This window comes from Ammodytes marinus (assembly GCF_949987685.1).
Source record: "Ammodytes marinus genome assembly, chromosome: 4".
Taxonomy (NCBI): Eukaryota; Metazoa; Chordata; class Actinopteri; order Uranoscopiformes; family Ammodytidae; genus Ammodytes; species Ammodytes marinus.
This window is the reverse complement of record NC_137233.1, coordinates 33,879,122-33,898,513: the sequence shown is the minus strand read 5'-3', so window position 1 is coordinate 33,898,513 and position 19,392 is coordinate 33,879,122. Positions and strand designations below refer to the sequence as shown.

At 41.8% G+C, this 19,392-nt stretch overlaps 1 protein-coding gene across 1 annotated transcript in view; it reads left to right on the top strand.

Annotated features, from left to right (window-relative positions):
• The window catches only part of chl1b (cell adhesion molecule L1-like b), a 53,769-nt gene that overhangs the window by 31,778 nt on the left and 2,599 nt on the right, over positions 1–19,392 (top strand). The window contains exons 21-27 of the mRNA XM_080026780.1: positions 473–652; positions 1,871–1,900; positions 3,941–4,012; positions 11,153–11,260; positions 12,176–12,337; positions 12,925–13,056; positions 14,386–14,458. Of these exons, the coding sequence (XP_079882906.1) occupies positions 473–652; positions 1,871–1,900; positions 3,941–4,012; positions 11,153–11,260; positions 12,176–12,337; positions 12,925–13,056; positions 14,386–14,458 (757 nt within the window). The remainder of the gene's footprint in view (positions 1–472; positions 653–1,870; positions 1,901–3,940; positions 4,013–11,152; positions 11,261–12,175; positions 12,338–12,924; positions 13,057–14,385; positions 14,459–19,392) is intronic.

Here is a 19,392-nt window from a genome sequence, read left to right as displayed (position 1 = left end):
AAGCGGAATGTTCAGTTTAGCTAACTTCCTGTCAGTGACTGCAGTTAGCAGTCCCCTCCCTCGTCCCTACGTCACCACATTAATGCACTGCGGTCTTCAAGCAGCGGGTTATCTAGCATCATCTCAGATAAGTGTGATAAAATCTGATCAAAACCATCAAAACAGACATTGGGAAGGATTTTTACCTGCTCCGCCATTGTAGGCGCATACACATTCACCCATCTGAAACTCTGCCGGTTTGCGGTTAGCGTTCTCTCTTCTGATTGGATATCAGTAATGGGATCCCCGAAAAGTGTATTTGCCGATTACATGCAGAGCGAGTGACTGAGAGATCGGCTTTATGAAACGTGCACACTATATAAGTGATCACTGTATGAATAAAGAGTGATTTAACACTTATATTAACATAAATAAATTGCTCACTTCACCTTTAACATTAAGACTTTTATTTTGTATCTTTGACTTTATCTAGTCAACCAGACAGAGGAAGTGGGCCCACTGCAGACAGTAGACATCAGCGACCCTGACACCACCAAATGGATCCTGCGCGACTTGGAGCCTGTGAGCCAATACAAGTTATACCTGCGCTCCTGCACCGCGGTGGGCTGCGGGCCAGTGGTCAGCGAGGAGGCCACCACCACCCTGGAATCAAGTGAGTGATGGAGGGGAGGGTACACAAAAGCAATTGACAAGGTGGCGAAATGTGTGGGTTAGCACGTTGTATTCTGGGGGTTGGAGTCCATGGGAACACAGGTGATGCTATATAAACAAAATGGCATTGAACTATAATGAGAAATATGATATATGCCTGGGCCAAGCCAAGCTTTTCATATCTCCATTTAAGTAATTTTTTTTTGTGAATAAACAATTTCATATGGGGCGCAAGCGGAGGTTTTCATTTGTCACTGTCATGAGAGAGCAAGGGGGCTTTATCGATTGGATGGAGGGGCGCGGGAGCCATGGATCAAATCAGCTACAGGAGAAAATTGCTTTGAGCAGCGAAGGAAACGTGACGGTTTTTGATACTCAATGTTGTAATCACGATACAGTAGGTGGGTAAGTCATCATAATGAGCTTGTAGCATGGACTCTTTTCTTTTTAAATTACATAGCGTTTGTTGAATGCTGCACAACGCACGCCAGCTGGCCTTCCACTTCAAGTCAAGCTTGTGTGAGATTGTGGGCGGCGGTATGACTGATTGGATGGGAAATGAAACAAGGGAACTGTACTTGGAGTCACACTGAGTGTCAGTAAAAATAAAATATATGAAATTTAACAAACAGATACCATCAGCATAAATAATTGGGTGGGGACTTTGAATATGAATGCAACCCCAAAAGAGAATTTAGTATGTCACTCATGGCGTGGTGTGCAAAAGAAAAAAAAAGCTCAACCTAAATGCAGAGAACAGGAGTGCAGGTGTTGAGTATGCCAGTGATTACTTGGTGGTGGTAACCGGGTGGGATCCTTCCAATCAGAGAAGGCAAATGAAATGGCTCTTAGAGGTTTGTTTATTTAGCGTGCTGAAAAGCCGGGCAAAATGATTACAGGGTGAAGGAGTCACTTTATGTGCAATTTGTGTGGCGTAATTACGTGTGTGAGTGGGAGACTCTTTAAGATTTAAGCCTGGAAGTTATCCGTGACAAATTCAGTTTACTACCACTATATACTATGTGTGTCTATGTCAGTATTGTCCTTACCCTGCTTTTCTCTCACACCCCTAAAAAGTGCTATGCTTTAGTCTTTACCTTTGATCATACCGTGTGTATCGTTGGTGTGTGTGTGCACATGTAAATGGCTGCTTAGCAATGCATTGCTTGACCCTTGCCTGTCTTTATTTCTTTTTTCTTTTATCGTTTTTCCCCCGCAGCTTCCATTTTGGCTCCCACTGTCGGCCTGAGTATGTAGATCTGTGTTCATTTAGTAACCATGGCATGTCATACCTGCTGTATGCATACAGTCACAATACAAACTAATAATATGAACGTTTGGCTATTTGGAATTATATTGTTAGCCTCATAGCATAATTGCCTAAATCATATTTACTCTACTCTACTTTTACTCTACATCTACTCTACATCTACTATACTCTACATCTACTTTACCCTACTCTATTACCCTTAAAATATGACTTAGCTATTATGCTATTAGGCTAACGAAAAGTAGATGTAGAGTAGAGTAGATGTAGAATAGAGTAGATGTAGAGTAAAAGTAGAGTAAATATGATTTAGGCAATTATGCTATGAGGCTAACGATATGCAGGTGCATATCTAAAACAAAACTGAATATCAATGAAAAATTTAAAATCAGTAATCGAATTCAATATCATTTCACATAAAGTGCAATTAATCTAGATAAACATACTTTTCAGATGGTTGACATTTCTGTTATACAGATCCTTTTTTTTTGATTTTGTATTTTACGTTGTATTCATATATTTTGAGATACTAAGCCATAATCATTCAAATTAAAACTAAGTCAATAACTGACATCTTTCACTTTTGTGTGATGAATCAAGAAAACATGAAAGTCTCACTTTTTTGAATGAACTTTTCCATGATATCACATTTTTTTTTAAGATGCATCTGTATTTCTAAATGAGCTGTAAGCCGGTATGACATGTGTCAAGGTGCTTTAGTTAGTATTGCTTTAGTATGTTTGTGTGCATGCTTTAGATTCAGAAATGTGGATAGGTGTGAATGCAACAAGTGTGAATAAATTGACCCTGTGTTCCAATACACTTCCCTACTATTTAGTGTGCCAGAAAAGATTTAGGATGTCCCAATACATGCAGGTAAATTGTAGTATGCTGAAAATACATAAATGCCCCACTAACTCCAATAGTATTATGGAGTATTCGTCTTTATTCTTGACATTTCTCGACAATATTCCTTATCTGATTTTTTTTCTCTCTTGTGGCCATTAAACTCTTCTGCACTTTAGTATGTAGTGTAGTAAAAAGAAAGAGTATGTGATTTGGAACACAGGGTTGGCCTCCTCCACTTCTTTTTCTAGATTATCCCTGCATTCCGAATTGCATACTCTTCTTTTTTCTATTCTACATACTACATCCGACGATAAAAAGAATCTAGCTAGGATGCAGTAGGTATACTATTGGGACATACTTTTACTCTTTTATTTCATCATAACATGGCTCCTTGATCTTGCCTCTTGCTTTTATATCCGTCGCATCCCCGTTTGTTTTCATATGGAGCCTTCGTCGATGTAACGTCACTTCACGTGCGCACCGGATTGTGGGTCAAAATCGCCCAAATAAGATGCAGTTTTCAACACTAACAATCTTGGTCGGATGAAGTAGGACATCCGGGTACTTCTAACCATCCGAAATCTGGCCACTAGAATCGGGACATCCTAAATCTTTTTTCTACATACTATATAGTACAAAGTATGCGATTCGGAACGCAGGGAAAGTGTGTGGCTTCCCTCTCCACTAGCAGCAATGATAATGAGTCACCTAATTATGAATTCATATTAATCCTCGCTCAGTAGCGTCTGTAAATGAATATTGACTGTATCCCGGCAGCGGCAACAAGACCCAGTGTCTGACTCAAAGCTTAGGGAAATAAAATGATGCTTTAAGATGCCAAACTCAGGAAGAGCAACAGAGGTGCCACACACACACACACACACACACACACACACACACACACACACACACACATCATCCTCCTTTCCTTTAGATGAAGAGAAAACATGACTACACTTTGAAAAAAGGCACGATCAAGTCAAACTAGCAAAACCACAACATGTCACCTTGTGTATAAAACAAAAGTAAAATGTATTCACATTTGATTTTCACTGTAGATACATGATAAGTTACTAATGTTTAGAGTTTTAGCATGAGATAGCACGTGTGCTAACAGTAGAATGTAGCGTATTTATCCCAATTAATAACAACAAGATCTGTCTTTCTTTCCAGGCAAGTCAGCTTCCCCCTCACCTCCAAGCACCTCAAGGTCCCCAGTGACCAAACCCACTCGTTCCAAAATAGGTAGAACTGCAGCACACCACCAGTATCCAGACACAAAACAGTGAAATACATATGGAAAATATACAAGCGTTTACATGTTTAAGTTCCTGTAAAGAACATTTTGGTCTGTTGTAAACTTGCCAAACAACGTAATACAATTTCTGAACCAATAACTTTTGTCCAATCATGTCGAGTAGGGGTGTTTGTGTGGTCAGGTCTTCAAACAGGTACTTGAAAAGAAACAATAGTAAGGAAAAGTGATCACTTATAGACATTAAATACAAACTTAAAATAAGTTATATAAGTGTTACACTATCCGCTACAGTCATAACATTTTTAAAGGATTATTTTCAATTCTGACGATCATTTTAATAAACAGCCAATAATGTAGGCTTATGCCTTATTATACTGTATTATGAGTTGGTTCTGAAATGTTATTATTACGTCATTGGCAAGTAACTACACATCGGCTTACGCATTAAAAACTGAAAGATTATTAAATCATCAGCTGTTATGACATTATGGCTTACATATCCCTAAATTATGGTGAATAATAACTCATTCATTTTTTTTTATTATTTGATTTTTTTTTTTTGTTTACAAGCAGAAACAAGAGTCTGAAAGCAAAGCAAAGCCACAGCTCTATTTCAGTGTGTGTCGTTGGACCGGTGCTCTGACATGAATGCGCCGGTTTTAATTTCTCTGCCGTACCACAGGGAAATCTTAGCGTCTAGATCTATATCCTGAGCCGCACACAGTCAGTGTAGCTGTAGAGTGCAGTCACTTGAAGGGGGACAAACATGTCTAATTGTCAGTGATTGATTTGTTGGGCCTCTGTCCCCCTCCCCCCCACCCCTTATTGTTCACGTCTGTGTATTGACCCAACAAGTCACCTGACATTTCCATGTAATCTTCAACCGGTTAAACAGGGATGTGAGAGAGAGAGAGGGAGGGAGGGAGAGAGAGAGGGAGGGAGAGAGAGAGAGAGAAGTGATGTGTAATAAAACTTTCATGGGGATGCGCGGTGAGGTTGTGAGCTCACACTGCGAGGTTGATATTTCCAGGACACTGAGATAAGTGGTTAAGTGGAAGCTGTTGAGAGCCCCCCCCCCTCCCCAATATCAGAATATTTTCCTCTGGCCTCTCCTTATGGAGAAACAGCCCTCCTGACTTTGAAGAGCCGTCTTCCAGGGCCATCCACCTCCCTGCTGGGCGAGCAGCTGCTTCCCTCAGCCTTTAGCAGCAGTGTGGAGGAGGAGTGTGGTTGTGTCATAGGGCTGCAGCCATGTCTTTGGAATGCTCTTTAGTTAGTGACTTTAGAAATAAGTAACATGAGTTTAATCTAAACAATGACAGTTTGACATTTGTTAGCTGTCAACGGTTTCACATTGAAATGAATCGTATGAATAAAATGTATATGAATATTTAAAATAATATATATATAAAAAGAATACTGCTCCACCAAGTTCTCAAATTAAGACAATTCTTCTCAAATCAAACGTGCAAGTTCCGCACACGCAATCAAAACACGCCTCTCTGTGGCGTAGTGGGTAGAGCGCGTTACCATGTAGACTCAGTCCTTGTCGCAGTGGTCGCGGGTTCGAATCCGATCCGTGGACCTTTAACTGCATGTCATCCCCCCTTTCTCCAATAGTATCCAGCTGCATCCCCGGAGAACAATACCCTGGCTGGGCGGAAGTACTGTGGCTGGGCGGAAGTTACCTAATAATTCTTATTTTTATAGACAAATAAACGCACAGTATTTATCGCTGAAATTAACGTAACAAAAAAATATTTCGAACGTTATTTAGACAAATTATATTGTTTTGGCGATTATGTTCAGGCATCACAGCTGGGTGGTTAGGGTTAGGGCAAGTTAGTGACATAGCAGCAGACATGTTATGGAAGCTAAATAGTCAAAAATCACGTCTGTCACACCACTTCCGCCCAGCCACAGTACTTCCGCCCCGCCAGGGTAGTGTTATCCGGGGCTGCAGCTAGACTCTACTCCCTTTCTCTCCCTATTTCCACTCTGTGCTCTCAACTGTCAATAAAAGGTTAAAATACCTAAAAAAAAAAAAGAACAACAAAAACCAAGCATACGCCATAATAATGCTATTATAATGATTTGAATTACCCCATCGTTATAGCAGACTCATCCATCAACATTTGTCAGAGGAGAGCGTGTTTTTTGCAGTGGGCAGCAGTAGACGCAGGTGTCCTTCTGTGCTGAATTATCACCTGAGCAAATAATAATGCACCTGAGCTGGAGACACGGCGGAAGATTTGCATGTTTGCCGTGGGGAAATGAAGTGGATTGGGGGCTTTGTTGACTGGCCCCAGACAGCTGCTGTCAGAGCGTTCTCTCCACCCATACTAATGATGCACATCATTCACTACATCATTTGATTTTTTTTCTCACCTTCCCCATTCGGGTATCAAAAGGCTACATTATCCCTACGTTCCAATCCCCATACTTCCCTACTATTTAGTATGACAGAAAAAGATTTAGGATCTCCCATGCATGTCAATTGCAGTATGCCAACACTTACTCCAATAGCATTTTGAAGTATTCGTCTTTATGCTTGACATTTCTCGACTTAATGAAAATAAATCTTCCTTATCTGATTATTTTTTCTCTCCCTTCGCCCTAAAATTCTACTGTACTTTAGTATGTAGTGTAGTAAAAAGAATGTGATTTGGAACGTAGGGTATATATGATGATAGAACAGTGCTTTCAAAGCTTATGACAAAACATGTTTAGCCTACTAATAATTTGATCCTTAGAAAAAAAAAAGCTTAGTACCTAATGCCTCATTTCCACCGAGTAGAGCGGGTCGGATCGGAGCGGTTCGGTCCGGGTAGTTTGGCTTTTCATTTGTAAAAAGTTGGGTAGGGTACGGTTTAAGCGCACCTAACCGCTCTGAGCCGCTCCAGATCTCAGTACTCCTCCGTAGGGGTACTAGCCGCCTGAAAGCGGACCGAAAATGCAGAGCTACACGCTGCCGTCATTTGATTGGTTGGTCGAAAGAATCATTTCCGCCATGTGTATTCATCTCGGCAAGAGTGAAGAGAGTCTGTGTTTTGGTGAAAATGTGAGCACAGCACTGTTTATTGGTGTTTTTCCTCGTCATTAATAATCAGTTGGTTTAGTTACGTGTCCCACTGCTACGTAGCTGCCGCAGCCAGCACTGTTTGCTCACTGAGTTGCACCGAGCCGGCTCTGTGTGTTTACGCCATAGCCTAGATAGTTTTAGGCTAAATACACGCTCACAACACGGGGGGAATAAATAAAGAAGCGGCTGGTTTGACCAAGCAAAAACGAGAGACCGCTGGCTTGACCACAGTTGGTCGAAATAATCATTTCCGCCGTGTGTAGTCACCTCGGCTAGAGTGAAGAGAGACTTGTTTTGGCGAAAATGTGAGCGCGGCACTGTTTATTGTGTGGTGTTTTTCCTCGTCATTAAAATAATCAGTTGGCTACACTGTGTCCCACTGCTACGATGTCACGTAGCAAGCGCTGTTCGCTCACTGTCTATCAGTTGCACCGAGCAGTCTCTGTGCTCACAACAACACGGGGGGAATAAATAAAGAAGCGGCTGGTTTGACCAAGCAAAAACGAGAGACCGCTTGCTTGACCACAGTTGTTCCACAACCCTATAGTTTGACCCATATTCTGGCGGCGGATATCGCAGTCCAGCCTAAACCCCGCCCTACCAGTAAGGGTAGGGTCATAAACCCCACCCTACCAGTAAAGGTAGGGTCCGCGGTGGAAACAACACCGAGATTCTTAAAAGTGAGCTGTCCCGCTCTGAGCCGCTCCGATCCGACCCGCTCTACTCGGTGGACATGAGGCATAATGCTATCAGTAAGGACTTGGAGGTCACTGTTTTTCACTGTTTTACTCTATTTTATGACATTTCATGGACTTAACGATTAATAAGACTATATAATGAGTTGACACAGTAGGTTACAGATTAATAGATTATTAAATCATAGTTGCAAATGAGTTGCAGACCCAGTTAACATGTTTAAATGTCACTGTTTTAAGGCAACATTATATGAAACCAAAGGAAATATAATAGGTAACTGAATTATTTTAGTCATCATGCATTGAAACATTACAGCAAATATAAATCATCCGCAGATGTAATGAATAGAATGAGAGAAAGGTGAATTGAAATTTCTTTCTGGTAGGGTCAACTCTGGTTTGTAGAAGGTTTGTAGCCTGGAAATCCAGAACTGCCGCAAGGCACTGGCAAATTAAATTTGCTGCGCCTGTTGGCAAGAAATCCTGAGAATCAAATCGTACTTTCTGATATGGGCGGGCCAGAGCCCTATGTATGGTGCTCAAGCGTGCTCAGGGGCGGACGTAACCGGAAGACGACAGTGCATGTGGCGTCGAAGCCGTGATAGTACACATCAAAGATGGCTGCGGATATGTTGTTTGAGTTTGAGGCGGCTTTGGCCTCGACCCTTTACGATGTGGAAGACGGCACTCAAATCTTTCATTAGCAAGTAAGAGGAATGTTCTGTTTTGCCGACCGACCACGCCAAAAGTTCAATTTAACAGTTAACCCGCTGTTCGCTAAACAAACGGGGCTTATTATGTCACCTTGTTCATTGCTCTGATTGGTTGTAGTGCTATCCAATTGTGTGCAGTGGCATTTGAAATGCACGCGTAGGTGCCACCCCTTGATTTGGAAAGGTCTATTGATCGTGGCCAGACCCTCTTTCGTTCTAGATTTGGGTCTGGATTTCCAGGCAAGAAGGTTTGGGGAATTTGGCCTAATATACTAGCCTGGAAATCCAGACCCACATCTAGAACGATAGAGGTTCTGGCCACGAGCAATTCACCTTCCCAACTCAAGTTTTTATTACTGCGTTTGGTCTGGTCGCACACCCAGTCCGATTTTCGGTTTGCGCGTGCAGGCTCTTTGGTCACATATCCATATTGGTCGCAGATTTCAGTGTGGCGCAACAACGTGATTCGAGAAGCCTATCCCTCCAGGTGAGGGAAGGGGAGCGGGAGCCTTGTTTGAGACAGTTATTTGTCGTCATAATGACTGATAATGGGGCTGAACCATCAAAGAAAAAAAAAGAGAATGCAATGAAGAAAAGCTAAAAGGGAGCGGGAGGGCGTTGCCAAGCAACGTATACACAATTTCACAGGAGCGAACTGCAGTGTTTACTCCTAAATGAATGAGCGGTAGCCTACTAAAACAAAGTTTACTTTGCCTCACCATCATCAGATGAGTCGACCATTATTCATCTGAAATAGTCATTATTTACAACAACATAAACACATTACCTCATCGTGATCCATACTAACTGCCGTCTCTCGTTCATTCGCTTTCTGTGAGGACACGCTCCGTGAGAGTACTTCGGTGACACTGCATCAACTCATTGCAATCAGGTGTGTGTAGCACTGACTGGCATTAGTTGATGCTGTGTCAAACCACTCTCACAGAGCCGAAAAGAGTCCGGTGCCCTCACACTTTCAACACACGGACATGCACTATATTGCTTCCTGATTATTTGAATCTCGCACGCCCGGTACGAGCTAGAAAACAGCTTCACATTAGCTGGCGTCGTAAAAATACTACCGCTTTTGTCCAAAGGGGCCGCCAAGGGACCAAGTTACTCGTAGTGGCTTTAATGAGCTCTAAAGGTGCGAACACACTAGGCACTTTACACGCGTAAGATTTACGTGCGTAACGCAGCTAAAATGTTGCTTGATCATTTTGTGTCAAAAATGGTTATACGCGCGTAACGTGCCTAGTCTCCCTCCCGATATTGTATTTCCCTTATCAACCATGGCTGCGATCAGAACCGACCCGACACAACAGCGTGCATGTCAGCACAAAAACAACAACAACACGGCCAACAACTGTGCCAAAAGACAAACTGAACAGCACAAATAGCCTAGCATTAAAACAGCATTGCATATTCACAGCAGCTACATAACAAACAGTTACAGCAGCATCGGTGCACGGCGGCACAACATAAAGGCAAGTAGCCAAAATTACCCTACCTGGCTGTGACAGGGGACCGTGGCTGGCGTAGATCAACACAGGTGCTTCGTGTACTTGTTGTGAAAGTCCCGCGAACAGTCGTCATGTTTGGGTTCATAATATGAGGCGCTAGCCGCCCGCACACAACAGGGTGAGTTAACTAATGCTATACGGCGCTAACTTTGTTTATCGGCTAAAGCACAGCCGCACATATTCACTGAATTAACCAGGAAGTCCATTCTCCTGGTTTACTAACCCCGAGCGGCTTCATGCAGCACCGGCCGCCCGCAATACATTTTCCTCCTCGGTGTCTCTCATCAGCCTCTGTGTACAGTACACTGTTCTCCGACCGTGCCAATGTATGTGACGTCGGGTCAAGCCCAACGCTGATTGGCCAACGCGGCTAATCGTCTCGCGTAGGAGCAACAACAGTTACATTTTTTGAACTCCTCGCGTAGCTGCGTAATATATACGCGCGTAAAAATGTTGCTTTAGCGCGAGTGGAAATGTTGCTTTAGCGCGAGTGACGCATTTACGCGCCATGTACGCGCGTAAACCAATGGTTCCCTATGGAAAAACGGCCGATTTCATACGCGTCTGTACGCGTGTAAAGCGCCTAGTGTGTTCGCACCTTAATGGTTCGTGCCCAGAGTAGTATGCGAAGAAAATTTAAATTTGCCAGCGGCGAGTCTGAATTTCCAGGGTACTAATCTACAGTATAAGAGGCATACAAACCTGAACTAATATTGAGCAGCATTCGTATGTGAAATATTTAATCTCTAAATGAAGAAATATATGCAAATGCAATACAAACTACAGAAACCATTTAAAAAGATCTCCCTCTTTAGCTTTGCAGGCACCACCTGTGATTTCCCATTTCCATATCCACATTACTCTTTGTCATTTTTTGAGGGATTCACCCAACGTCCACCCTCTTGTCAGGCGTAATTGATGCCTCCTCACAATGGTGTCAGGAAACAAAAGTGCACAGTGGCCTCTTCTATACAAGGTGAAGAGCAGCATCCTTCATTTCTTAATGACAGCAACACCCTCCATGATGGCTTTGATCCACCGTGTCCTCTTTACTAACTCTTTCTTTGCCATTTCTCTCCTTTTTTTCATCTTTCTCTCATCATGTCTGCATTAGTGCCAGCCCTGTTGAATGTTAGCTCAGCTGTTGGTGACAGCTTTGCAAATATCAGCTGGGTATCGGGAGGAGAGCACACAGAGTTTTATATTGCCTATATGAACAAGCGTAAGCACATACTGTACACATACATGTTCCCTGTTGGTTTCCAGTATTCAATGTAGATTCCGTGGGTGGCAGAACTAGTAACTTTAGACGTGCTGTGTTTTGAAGTGGTCCCTTCATGGCTTTTTTGATCATACCTTCACTAGATTCTAGGGGTGTCCCCGACTAATAAATGACATAGTCAAATCTGATTGGTCGAATCTTTCCCACAGTGGGATAATGATTTTTTTTTGTATTCCTGCTATTGCACCATATTCTCATTTGCAGCATTGAAATCAGTTTTATTTGTATAGCCCAATATCACAAATAGACATTTGCCTCAGTGGGTTCGGCTGAGAAAAAACTCCCAGTAAAAAAACCTTTATCGGGATACATTTTTTTTTTTAGAAACCTCAGGGAGAGTTGACAGAGTAAGGAATCCCTCTCCCAGGACGGACATACTGCAATAGATGTCGTGAGTAGAGAAAATCATAAAGGAGTCAATCTACATTGGCCTCCATTTTCCTCTTCAGCGGACAAACAGGCTGGAACACCCAATCACAGCTTGTCTTCTTGACATGGCATACCAATTCATTGTATTGTGACTTAGTCTACCATTCAAGCACACATTGATTAAAAGCTCATGAGTTTTTTTTATTTTTTAGAAACAGTATTATAGGCAGATATTTATACAACAATGGACGATGTATCGTGATTTCTTGGGAGAAACCAAGCAAATCTATATAAAATCAGACATGTTGCAACCCCCCTGTAGCTAGAATAGACTTACTTGTTGCAACTATGACTATGAGATTGGCAGTCGAATTGGGGCTCATTCAATGGACTATTCTGGGTCACCCCCTAGTAGATTCTATAGTTGTGTGGTTTTCATGTCATGAGCACTAACCCATCATGATCATTCACCCTATATGTGCACAGGTGAACAGCTCTGGAACATATCAGAGGCCTTGCACACTTCTAAGAATTTCCACGTCATTGAGGGCCTTGAACCTGGGACTGAGTACACTGTGCGCTTTGTCCCTCACGGCCGGCTTGATAACTCTAGTATATTTGAAGATGTAATCAGGACCGCGTCATCAGGTGAGGAGGGAAACCAAATTAGTTGAAAAAACAGAAAAAAAACAGAAAAGCAGGCAAACTTAATTTTTTTAATCCAATTTTGTATTAATACATTCATAGCATGAACATACATAAACACGGTACAAATACGAAATGAAACATATAATTGAACCTAAACATACGGAACATACATACCCTGCCACCCAACCACCCAAAAGAAAACTAAAAGAAAAAAGCAGGCAAAACGTATTGAACGGTTGGAGGTGAATTCTGCTTCGTCCTTGAGCGGTGACTCAAGCCCCGCAGTGTGTGTGTGTGGTCTTCTCCGTGCTGTCACTAGGGATTTTAATTTAGCACGTAGCGGAACCCTCGCTGAGGAAGAAATTACATTTGTACAGCGTCTCCTTCACTTGATTAATTAGACAAGCCGGATTAGCTGTTTAATATTAATATTGGAGCGTTTCTTGACCCAGCCACGTTTCGGCCTTTTTGCGCATCAGATTAGGGCTTCTGTCGATTGTAAACATTCAATCAAGTGTCCCCGTTGAAAAGGTCAAGGCAAAGTCAAAGTCAAGCATTTCTTCTTTGTTGTTGTCCTCCTCCTTCAGGTCTGGCCAGCGTCCATGGAGGAGTATCCACCCAGGGCTGGTTTATCGGCCTGATGTGTGCCATCGCTCTCCTCACACTCATTGTGCTGATCGCCTGCTTTGTCAACCGAAATAAAGGGGGGAAGTATTCCGGTAGGTGCTATAGCAGCAACAAACACACCTCACCTTTGCTTTGAATACTAATTGCTTTTGCTTGGAGTGTCATTATACTTCCCCATTTCCCCCCTGGTTGTTTGCTATACGAAAATAAACGATCAATTATCCCCAGAAGCTATTACAGGGAGTATTGTAAGCTGATATGTTTGTTTTTCTCCAGGCCAAAAAATGATTTCAATGCAAATTTTTACATAAAACAGAAGGGGAGGGGGGGCTTGTGTACTGATAGAAAAAATATCATTTATTTTTCTATTGTGTGTCCAAGTATTTGAATTGTTTTGCATTGTTTAGACACGCAGCTTTTACGATCTAAAAACAAAAAGTGCAGCCCACAGCGAGACAGAATGCAAATGCTTGCACATGTGCCGGCTGAGCGGGGACTGATGACATAAGCTGTGTGGTGTATCCATCTGAGTGTTATTCCTGCTGTTGGGGACATGAGAGTCCTTATCGGCTTTATTATTCACAGCTAATGGCCATCAGGTCTGTCGTCTGGGCAGCCATGGCTTCAGCCCGTCAGCAGTAAAAAAAGAGCCAGCCTTTGTTTTCTCATTAAGTTCTCATTATCACCCATAGCTTCAACAAGCTTTACTTTCATTATGCTACAGCCGTGTGCTTTTTCAAATATAAAACTATGCATTTTAATTTGTAATGCATTTGCTTTATAATATGTTAGAAATGTAATACGTACATGAAGACAATGTTTAGATACGAGTATTGAATACGAGATAAGGCTTTATTTTTATAGAAAATGATTTTGTATATTTATTTAAAGCTATAGTGCGTAACTTGTACATATAAATTAACCTCAGTTCCATTCAAGCCATTGCCAAAATGAGCTGAATAAAAGTTGATTAAGCCTATCGGTTCCAAAAAAACTCTCTGTATTTCTCAGTATGGCAGCGTTTACAAACTGGTGTCCCCCCCCCTCCTTCCCCCGTAGCTCAGTAAAAATCCCAAAATTAGCCTAAGAATTGTTTCAGTTGTTGATTCTACTGTTAAGAAAAAACCTGGACGTACAGCAGAAGGTACATATAATCCATGAGCGAAACAATGAAGACTTTACCTCATGTAGATGTGCGGACAATGTTGTTGTAATTACTCAGAAATCCTCATGGGGGTTCAGCGTTCACGCACTGTAACGTGAACAGTTTGTAAATCTTCACAGGCTTTGCACGGCTCTTTGATTCAGTGAATAACTACAGGGAATCAGGGACTTACACTCACTCAGTCAAGGGAACACAGTCATCTTCATTGTGTCTTGAGTAAATCACTGATATCTTCCTTTTCCCCTTTTTTGAGCAGTGAAAGAAAAAGAAGACCTTCACCCAGACGTGGAGTCCCAGGTCATGAATGACGACACCTTTTGTGAATACAGGTAAGCGTAAACCCCTCGGAGCACTACTTCACCAGCTCACTGCAACTCACTGAATTTCTCTTCCGCGATGTTTTTTTCCCCTTTTCCTCTTCTCTCTCTCAACCTCTCTGCATTTCTTCTCTCTGGCTGATAAAAGACAAGCCAGCGTGCACAAGGTTCACGTGGAGGGTCAAACGCCTTCTATTCACCACGTTTGATGGACTTGAGTAACTGGAAAGTATGTGTGGGTAACTGCAGTAGAAACCCCCTAAACTGGTTGTCCGAGTGGTAGCATTCCCTTTATAGAGGCATAGACCTAATAGATACAGTGTTGTGTTTGTTTTAGTGATAGACATTGCATCATAAAAAGGGAGCCGTGGTGCTTGCAAGATATGTCATTGGCTGTGTTCGGAAAGCCATACTAACGTCCTCCCTCCTCCATACTCAACATCTATATACTACATACTGTCTACTTAAAGATCGATTGTGTATGCGAGGTGCGTCGAAACATTCACACTGAAGTATACTCAAGCAATAAAGAATGTTTTCTTCTTCTTATAAGATTCCGGCTGTTTAGACGCTGTTTAGCGTATTACCGCCCTCCATAGGTTAGATATAGAACTAGATTTTTACATACAGTTCTGTGTTGTGCAGGAAATGCAGAATTATAAAGAATAAAAAAAAACCTTCCTTGTCGTTTGAAAAGACGCAATGCATTGTGGGGCGGTTGAGTAGGAAAAAGTATCCAATCGATCCATATCCAAAATCTTCACGGAAGTTAGTACTCATCCGGGCAATTGTCGCATACCCAAACTCGCATACCCAAACCGTCACATAGCCTACTCAAATTGATGTTAAAATGAGTATCATGAGTAGGACGTTAGTATGGCTTTCTGAACACAGCCATTTTCTGTGCGGATGGAGCTGAAACGCAGGACGCCCATACGACACACAGACAGGAGGCTAAAAACCAATCAGTGTAATTGAAAGCAGCTCATCTCCGGGGCTAGTCATATTTTGGCACGTTTCATTAATCCTTTAGTGGCCCAATTCATAACCGTCGCCTGCAGTATGAGTCCCAGTGTAAATCAGTGGGATCTGCACAGCACAACCAAACGCCGATGTGATACAGTCAAAACATGATTTAGAACTCTGTAATGTTAAATCCAGGAGCCGGTAGCTCCATCGTTTAATACATCTATCATAAAGTGTGTGTTAAGTTTTGAAGTATTTAACTCAATATTTTAGTTTGGTTGCACTAAAATCAGAAACAAAGTCATTGCACCAGGTAGTGCAACATTTCTTGTCGACCTAAAACCTACACAAACGCACGTACACACACACACACACACACACACACACACACACACACACACACACACACACACACACACACACACACACACACACACACACACACACACACACACACTCATCACACAAATATACCCACATTCAGTCAAGTCTTGGCTAGCGAAGACTCCAGTGATGTGTAAAACCATATGTAATCAAAAACAACAGACAATGTCTATAGGAAGTCACCTTAGCTGGTAACTTCAAAAAAGAATAGTTTCAGGGTTAAAATGAGGAATAGTTGAAAATCACTTATGCTATGGCATGTCTATTTGCATCATGCCAAGAGCTAGATGAGAAATTCCAAATCACTCATGTCTGCATGGTAAATAATCCAGCAGCCTGTTAGCTTAGTATAGCACAATGATTCTAAACAGTCACAAACTATTTATTTGACTTAGTCTCAACCAGTGGTGTAGTCTACGTGATACGCAGGTATACGCAGTATACCCACTAAGAAAGCTCCAGCATTTCCCTATGCCCACTAAGAAATGCGAAATGAAACGTAACAAATTCGATATAGTGACAAAACTCAACTGTCATACTTTCATTCATAAATTCAACCTGTGCGCTGTGTCCCTGTGGAAGTCGCAACGGACTTATAATAGATAGGCGGGACCAGGCATTATCCCACGGCCCGTTTCATTGCGAACGGTTGGGTAAAGGAAAGGCCGATGTCCAACCCGAAAATACTGGCAGCGCGACGCAACATTCAGCTCAGTAGTCCCCTCGGGAGACGCGCACGGTGCTGTCGGAGCACACCAGCGCGCAGGGACTTATTTTCTCCCAATGAGGAAAAAGTATTATTCTCAGTTTGCATAACCGGTCTGAAATTCATATTTACTTTTGCGAGCACTTCAATATCATCAGTGCAGTTTTCATAGGCTTAGATGGCGATTGATTCACCCCGTCAACTCATGCACTTTTTTTTAATTTATTTTTTTAGTTTGTAGGCTATGTTTGATATCAACATCATATTATGCAAATGGCATGTACCATACAAAAAAATGTGGAATACAATGTGTTGGTCTGGATAGTTAATAGCCTAATACTTGAATCAGTTCATCTGGGAGATAATCCGAGGTTAATTGATCACGTTCACGTCCATGCACAGTGTGTATTGAGTTTATTTAAAAACAATTGGAAATGGGGCTGCCCTCAGTTGCACATGCACTGTGTATAGTCTATAGCCTATGTCAGCCTCGTCTGTGGAAAAAAAGAAAGCTGGACAACAGAGTTCTACTGCTTAGTTCCTCTCACTGCATTTAAATGAATTCACTGTATTACAGAGAAATATGTCCCATAAAAGAAAAAGAGCACCAAGCCCAACCCAGAGGACCCTGCATAATATTTTATTTTAAATTATTATTTTTATGGAAAATCCAAGTGTCTTTCTTCAATAGCTTCTAATTCACCCGACCCAGTGTCTCCAAATTCTTTGTTCACACAATTCTGCAGATTAAGCCTCTTAATTTTCCTCTCAAAGTGCACCAGATTCATGCATTTCACTTAAAAAAGGTAAAAAAAAATCTCCCGGGGGGACATACCCCCGGATCCCCCTACAAGGGCCTAGAACAGACTTACTGATTTTTGTGTTTTTCTATTGTAGTGTCACCAGAGGGCGGGAAACAACAAAATTGTAAACTAACCACGGTGTAAGCCATATGTTTAATGTACAAATGCTGCATATTCAAGAAGAGGCTAGAAAGGAATCATCACAGTATACCCACTACAAAAAACTAGACTACACCACTGGTCTCAACCTAGGTTACGTGGAAACCTGACGTTGGGAGATTAATAGTTAATGACAACCCATCTCTAGGTAAGGACTCATTTGTGTAGTGCAACATTTTTAATTGTGCAATGCTGAAATCTCCACCAAAATCCTGTTGATGTAACTATGCCAGGTTTGACCTTACTGGCAGCTGGGTGACAAAGCTCTTTTCAAAGGCTTCAATGTCACCAGGTATTACTCATGAAGCTAACCACACAAAGGCACATTATGTTCAGCAGTTTGGCACTTCAAATGCATTACAGGACACACACAGCATGCCCAGCCTCAGTATTCAGCAGCAGCCTCAGCACTTCATTGCTCTTCCAGGCGCCATTGACGCAATTATATCATAATGATTCATATTGTCTCAACATGTGTGCCTGTGTAATTACTTCCCATTGGTCAACCCAGAGTTAAATGATGATGTCACTTGTAGTAATTTATTTGGGTCCATTTACAGTTTTCCATCAGGACTAACATATAAATAACAAAGGCAATTGATTTAGAAGGAAAGAAAAGAAGAGACTTGAAAAAGGAAAAATAATAGCGAAAAGGTTTTGGCTAATGCTTGAAGCCCCTGTAAACTCAAATAGTTAGTTAGTCAGTTGCACCTGATAGTAGTAATAGTTTATCAATCCAAATGAAACATATTGTCATTTAATTTGATAAACTTTACAGAAATTCGTTTTAGATGACGTGGCTAGTTCTTATGACACATTAAGTATTTTGAGCCAATCATGGCAGTTGCCCGAACGTTCTATGAAAACAACGACTGTCTAGACAGGAAAAAGGCTGTTTTCTTCACAAAGTTTTATATTATTTATGAAAATGTATTTTCAATCAGATTTTGGTACAACTTATTAAGACACCCAACTGTGATATCCTATAGTATTTTATACCTTTAGGCTAAAATGTTACCGGTACTAAAATGATAATACCTTTCCTGGAGCTTTCAAAGCATAATATGTTTAATTGAGCCACTCTTAATAACATACCGATAACGGACGATTATTATTTTTTTTAAATCCCCCAAATATATATTGAAAACATTTTGAAAGTACGGGCCACCCAGCGCCGACCGCCAGCCCCGCATCGGCGTCGTCCCACCCCCCGGGGCTCGAACGCTTCTACGATCCGCCGCTACGCGCTTTCCAAACTCGAGGCCCAAGTTGTGGCCAATTGAAGGTCGCAATCATGGCAAATCGGCAGAAAAATGGCCGCTCTCGCGAAGACGTTTTTGTTAAGGGCGGCCATGTTTTTTGAGCTATCTCTCTGACACTTTATACACATGTGTATGTTGGTCCCCTGATGCTGTATACACAATTTGGTGATGATAGGTTGGAAATCCACAAAGTAGATATCACTTGGCTGTATTTCAGGTCATGTAAATTAGGGAAGAAAAAAAATCATGGCTGACCCCTATGGTCCACTAGGCTTTATTGTAGAGCACCATGTGTAAGAAATTTCAAGTCAATCAGAATCAGGGGGCGAGGGCCGTGTCCTGTCAAACATTGCATTTTTGAATTATGGTTTTAGCATTTGTGGCGCCCCCTATGGGATAATCTAGACAAACTTTTGCGGACATGCTACCACATGTCTTCTGCACATATCCTGCAAGTTTTATGATGATAGGACCTATGGTCAATGAGTTATGGCCAATTTGTTGATAGGCCCCGCCCCTGCGTAAACTTTTTGGTCAATGGCCACCATGTTTTTCAAACTAGCCTACTAATATTTTACGGAAATGTGCATCGTAGTCCCCCAGGGCTTTGTGCGGAATTTGGTGTTGATAGAGTAAAATTTGACTAAGTTGTGGTTAAAACCCTGT